A 6,703-nucleotide genomic window follows, 5' to 3' on the forward strand; every position below is an offset into this window, starting at 1 on the left:
CCCCCCCCCAACGCACCTGCATTGCAGCAGATCATGATGCACGGTAAAGCAGTAAAAAATGCTTCCGTACTTCCTGACCTGGAACAAGTATGTCAATCAGGAGGTCAGACTTCACTGGGCTGTGACTTAAAGTGTAACTACTGCCCAAACTTTTGTTTCGTTTAGGATACAGTGAAGAGGGATTAGAACCCCCGCCGGGTTTTTATTGCCGTCGGTGTCCCCGATGGAGAGATTCATCCCCTACATCTGTCATGGTCATCACTGGGAGTGAAAGGATATCCTACATTTTGAGTTGTGACCAGAGAAGGAAGAGAGGGGAAATCTTCCGACGGGGACACTAGTTCTGCGGACCACCAGGGATTACTTGTTTATTGCAGGGATTTCCTCTCACTTCCTGTTGTGGCTATTAGAGATACCAAGATACTTAGCAGGGGTGAGGTAGGCTAAGATAGAGACGGAGATCACTTTCCAGGCATGTGGAGATACTTGCACCACCAGGGGGACTAATTATCTGATAACTAGCATCCAATTAGGCTCTATCTTAGCCTACCTCACCCCTGCTAAGTATCTCGGTGAAGCCACTGGATGATCTTGGGGCCATCTCTCCCTGTGTGACCTTGGGGTCCCAGGTGTGACAAGGGACTGGGTCTGGCGACTGGAGTAATTCAGTCCTTTTTCATCTCTTCGATCCTCCCGATATCTCCTTAACTCCGCTTATTGACCGTGCATGATCAATTTATATGGGTCCCCTGAAGAAGCCTATGGCGAAACACGTCGGGACCAACTAAGATAAGCCACTATATTGGTCAACTATACCAATGCCAAATATGTGATCATGAATATATCAATGTGACAGCTCTGACTATATCAATGTATATGAATGTAATCATTAGATATATGTATACAAATATCTATGCGGGGCAATGTGTGATATATGAATTGTATCGAATTTTAACTTATATTTATTGTCAATTTCTATTATTTATTGTTTGTACAAAATAAATTGGATATTAATTTTAGTCAATCATATAGACTTGGTCAATTACATCTCTCCGTAAACCCTACTTTCTCCTTGGTTTTCTCACTATGTGTATCCTAGGGGGAGAGGTGTAGATAGGGTACCCACAGAGAGGCGGCCCACGACTGGTAATTAGAGTTGGTAACATTGCCTTAGCCTGGAAAAAGAAAACTAATGCAGCCACTACTACTAGTGCCAGCGGCAATATACACTATATTGCCAAAAGTATTGGGACGCCGGCCTTTACACACACATAACATGCGGTGACCCCGCTCTGTCATATTATGTGGCCTACCACTTCGTGGCTGAATTGCTGTTGTTCCCAGTTGCTTCCACTTTGTTATAATACCGCTAACAAGTGACCGCGGGATATTTATTAGCCAGGAAATGCCACGGAACACCTGAATCCAATGATTTGGAGGGGCGTCCCAATACTTTTGGTAATATAGTGTATTACAATGTTTGTTTTTGGGTTTGGATACTGTACACTTTAATGTATGAGTTTTATTATCTGCTCGGAACCCTTTCATTGCTAGTCATTGTCAGCTTGGTCAGGAGGGTCTGCCTAAAATATCTGCACTGATTCATCGCTCCCCCCGGCAACTGTAGCAGCCCACAGCGGGTACCTTTGGGTGGAGTCCAATGATGTATCCCATAGGACGTCTGCAGTAAGAGGAATTCAATGTCATTGGCCGGCGGGACTCTCCGGAAGATGATTAATCCACACGCCCTCAGTGCCATCTTCCCTGAAACATGCTGGAATGAATGAGATTACAGCCCACGAGGGAGATATAAATACACAGGGCATTTTCATGCATACGTAACAATACAACATATGAAAAGTGCACTTTTTCATGTAAAATTTTTATTGAAGCAAATAGTAAAGTAGTGACAAGGCGAAACATGTAATATGCACAGTGCTTCAATGCAGTTTACAATATTACATACATGGATCGGATCATGGAATATGGGAACGGCTACCGTGGCAGAATAACCAGTAGACAATTTAAGCGTCTGACTATGCGCTTCCCAATGATACAGGGAATGTGTCACCAGTGGGTTACTTATCCTGTAAGAGTCCAGGCTATGTTAGAGAGAGCTTAAAGGAGAACTATGGAGTCAGGGCTTTTCCCCATAGTTCTCCTTAGGGTAACGGGAGGACACAAACTAGCGTCCTCCCGTCACCCTAAGCTCAGTATATAGGGAGCTACAGCTAGCGGTATACTGAGGCGCCGCAGCCGGAGCGGATCCCGACATCGATGTCAAGATCCGCCCAGCTGCGTGAGTGACCTATCCAGAGGCAGAGCCAGCTGTATCCGCCCCCCAGTCAGTGCTGGCGGAGCGGGGGGAATCCATTGCTAGTCATTGTCAGCTTGGTCAGGAGGGTCTGCCTAAAATATCTGCACTGATTCATCGCTCCCCCCGGCAACTGTAGCAGCCCACAGCGGGTACCTTTGGGTGGAGTCCAATGATGTATCCCATAGGACGTCTGCAGTAAGAGGAATTCAATGTCATTGGCCGGCGGGACTCTCCGGAAGATGATTAATCCACACGCCCTCAGTGCCATCTTCCCTGAAACATGCTGGAATGAATGAGATTACAGCCCACGAGGGAGATATAAATACACAGGGCATTTTCATGCATACGTAACAATACAACATATGAAAAGTGCACTTTTTCATGTAAAATTTTTATTGAAGCAAATAGTAAAGTAGTGACAAGGCGAAACATGTAATATGCACAGTGCTTCAATGCAGTTTACAATATTACATACATGGATCGGATCATGGAATATGGGAACGGCTACCGTGGCAGAATAACCAGTAGACAATTTAAGCGTCTGACTATGCGCTTCCCAATGATACAGGGAATGTGTCACCAGTGGGTTACTTATCCTGTAAGAGTCCAGGCTATGTTAGAGAGAGCTTAAAGGAGAACTATGGAGTCAGGGCTTTTCCCCATAGTTCTCCTTAGGGTAACGGGAGGACACAAACTAGCGTCCTCCCGTCACCCTAAGCTCAGTATATAGGGAGCTACAGCTAGCGGTATACTGAGGCGCCGCAGCCGGAGCGGATCCCGACATCGATGTCAAGATCCGCCCAGCTGCGTGAGTGACCTATCCAGAGGCAGAGCCAGCTGTATCCGCCCCCCAGTCAGTGCTGGCGGAGCGGGGGGAATCCAGCCCCTCCCCTGTCACAGCAGAGAGTCGTGACAGGATCGAGAGGTGAGCGAACGCCGGTATGTGTTCGCTCACTTCCCGATCTACTGAGCCGACCTGTGACAGTCTCATTGTCACAGGTCGGCTAGAACTATGAGGTGAGTGAAAAGGGCCCCCTCCTAGTTCTCCTTTAACTTTAATGGTAATGGTGCAGAGTATAATAGTATAATTACAAGGGGTGTTTGGTGTTTAGGTGTGGTAGTTAGAATAGCTATTCCAGGATCTGACACATTCGTTAACAGTAATACAGATGATGATATGGGGGAGGAAAGAGAGTTTCAAGAGGAGGGGGGAAAGTGCACTTTTTATTAATGTGTGGGCACATATTTGTAAATAGGTGGACTGTCTGTGCCTTTAAGGTTCATTGAGCTATGTAAGTAGGACTCCCGGTTAAATTGGCCCGGACTCAGTTCAAGCAAGACTCTGGCATCTTGTCCTCCTTCATACACAATACATGGAGATAACAGAGCAAGACACACCAAGAAGAGAAACAACGTAACAAACTTCACCTCCTTCCCATACATACCAGCTCCTCGCCTCACTACGCATGCGTCTGCCAACCCGGAAGCCGCGCCGTCACCACTACCACGTGACCGTAGGAGGAGAGGCGGCCATATTGGGTAAGGGAGCAAATAAGGGAAAAATATTCACATGAGACCACGTTGTGCTCGGTAAATGTATTAAGCACATACGTGTGTGAGCGAAATCTAGTTGTTGCTAGACATGGGTTCATTATCGTTTCTTTGTCAGTTGGGCGATTTATTATGGTTCGGAGACTCAGGCTACGGAAGCCGACGGTGTGGGATGGAAGCCCGCCTACGTTCGGTTGTGATTGGCCGGACTGGCAGGAGCGGCGTTGTCATGGAGATGTGGACAGCTGTGTTAGCTGTGACTGTTGGAGGAAGAGCGGGGAGCCTGGCGCTTCTTCCTCGCTGAGTCCGCTCGTCATCCCCGTCCCCGTCCTCGTCTCCGCTCAGGTGAGACTCCTCCATTGTACCGACAGTCCAGATACACCACTGGGAGGGGGGTGTGTGTGTACTTGAGGTGCCATAAATTGGGGGTCACTTGCACTGATCTGGGGGCCCCACAAGGAAGTCCGGGTGCTGTGGGGGAAGGGTGTGTAGGGGGCAGATTTCCTGCCACGGTCACATGTCCTCGGTGGGTATAGAGAGTGTCTGCTGGGCATGTCCTGTGTGCTATTCCAGAGGTCTTATGGGATAAACAGCATGCCATTGGGGTACCCTGTGTAGTGTGTTTAGTTGGGTGCTGTGGGCAGGTTTGGGGTGCTATAGGTACAATTGACTGCTTTGGGGTGCTGTGTATGGTATGATCTGCTTTGGGGTGTTGGAGGTGTGTGGGTTATTTTGGGGTAGTGTGGTACGCCTTCTGGTGGGTGGCCATCGCCAGGTGGGTGTGGGCCCCTTTGGGGTACCATGGGAAGAGTGGGTGGCTTTGGAGTGTTGTGTATAATATGGGCCTCTTCGGGGGTGCTGTGGATTGGGTGGGCCACTTTGAGGTACCATGGGAAGGGTAGGTGGCTTTGGGGTGCTGTGTGTAAGATGGGCTACCTTGGGGTGCCGTGGGTAGGGTGGGCAGCTTTGGGGTGTTGTGCGTAATATGGGCCGCTTTGGGTTGCCATGGATGTGGTAGGCTGCTTTAGGGTGCTCTGGGAAGGGTTGGGTGCTGTGGGTAAGGTGACCCATTTTGTGTTGCCCTAAGTAGCATGGCCCACTTTGTGTCACCGTGGGCCGCTTTGTGTCACCGTGGGCCGCGTGGGCCCCTTTGTGTCACCGTGGGCCCCTTTGTGTCACCGTGGGCCCCTTTGTGTCACCGTGGGTAGCGCGGGCCGCTTTGTGCCACCGCGGGTAGCGCGGGCCGCTTTGTGTCACCGTGGGTAGTGCGGGCCGCTTTGTGTCACCCTGGGTAGCGTGGGCTGCTTTGTGTCACCGTGGGTAGCGCGGGCCGCTTTGTGTCACCCTGGGTAGCGTGGGCTGCTCTGTGGTGCTCTGTGCAGTAGAAAGAAGTTGGGAAAACCGTGGCAAGGATGTGGAGTTTTCTACTGCGCCACCTCCCCCCCTTCCCAATTTGGCTGAAAATCCCTGCACCCTTACAATACCCCCTCTGTGCAGGAGGTGCCTTGGGGTCCCTGCAGGTGCCTTTGTAAAACCTTTTATCTGTTTGCCCAGAGAGCCGCTATATAAAGGAATAAGAGCTAAAGTCCCACCATCAGATATTCTACAGCCCAACGAGGGACCCTCACCAGCCCCATGTAGGTCCTAGTGCTAGATTGTTGAATGGCCTGAGGTGGGTCTTTGGTCTGAGCCGGGGTCTATGTGCCTCTTACATCAAATATCAGCGGCTCCCAATCACGCAAAGATGATGGTGGGTACCTGTACCCTGTCACCTGACAGGGCCACATTAAAGTAACCCTTTTCTTGTTATTAAAGTGTGTGTATAGTCATATGTTTTTGCTCTCTAGGTCCCTTTGGGAATATTTCCCTTCACTTCCTATCCCAGTGACACAACAGGAAGTAAGAGGAAATCTCTACAAATTAAGGAGGACATTCCTCTTAGACCGTTGTCACCAGAACAGATGTCCCATTGAAAGATTTCCCCATATCTGTTCTGGTGACGACGCTAGTGGTCTTGGTGACCTCTCTAGTGGTCACCAAGACCACTAGAGAGGGCGACTCCCACCCAACGTGGACACAGACAACAATAAAAACATCACAGAGGTTCTGGTCCTTCGGTACTCTATCCAAAACGAAAAAAGTTGGTGTTATTGGCCTTTCTCAACCTTTTTGCCCCAGAGGAAATGTTCAGGTTTGGAGGAACCCCTGCTAAAAACAATACATTGGTGGTTAGTGGAAAGAATGCCCCTTACATTGGTGGTCAGTGGGAAGAATGTCCCTTACATTGGTGGTCAGGGGGAAGAATGTCCCTTACATTGGTGGTCAGGGGGAAGAATGTCCCTTACATTGGTGGTCAGTGGGAAGAATGTCCCTTACATTGGTGGTCAGTGGGAAGAATGCTCCTTACATTGGTGGTCAGTGGGAAGAATGTCCCTTACATTGGGGGTCAGTGGGAAGAATGCTCCTTACATTGGTGGTCAGTGGGAAGAATGTCCCTTACATTGGTGGTCAGTGGGAAGAATGCTCCTTACATTGGTGGTCAGGGGGAAGAATGCTCCTTACATTGGTGGTCAGGGGGAAGAATGCTCCTTACATTGGTGGTCAGTGGGAAGAACGCTCCTTACATTGGTGGTCAGAGGGAAGAATGCTCCTTACATTGGTGGTCAGGGGGAAAAATGCTCCTTACATTGGTGGTCAGGGGGAAGAATGCTCCTTACATTGGTGGTTGGTGAGAAGAAGAAGAATGTCCCTTACATTGGGGGTCAGTGGGAAGAATGTCCCTTACACTGGTGGTCAGGGGGGAAGAATGTTCCTTACATTGGTGGTCAGGGGGAA

The 6,703-nt window shown here is 49.3% G+C and overlaps 1 protein-coding gene across 2 annotated transcripts in view; it reads right to left on the minus strand.

The window, feature by feature from the left end:
- Positions 1-2,596, minus strand: part of NUDT2 (nudix hydrolase 2) — a 4,309-nt gene extending 1,713 nt beyond the window's left edge. The window contains exon 1 of one of the 2 annotated variants that reach the window (XM_018569050.1): positions 2,471-2,596. In XM_018569050.1, coding sequence (XP_018424552.1) covers positions 2,471-2,585 — 115 coding nt within the window. In that variant the 5' untranslated portion in view covers positions 2,586-2,596. Of the gene's footprint in view, positions 1-1,644; positions 1,772-2,470 lie in introns of those variants that run through there. The other variant, XM_018569049.1, reaches the window with a different exon arrangement.
- Positions 2,597-6,703: the final 4,107 nt, after the last annotated feature.

Source organism: Nanorana parkeri, unplaced genomic scaffold (assembly GCF_000935625.1).
Source record: "Nanorana parkeri isolate BGI_ZX_2015 unplaced genomic scaffold, ASM93562v1 scaffold1280, whole genome shotgun sequence".
NCBI lineage: Eukaryota > Metazoa > Chordata > Amphibia > Anura > Dicroglossidae > Nanorana > Nanorana parkeri.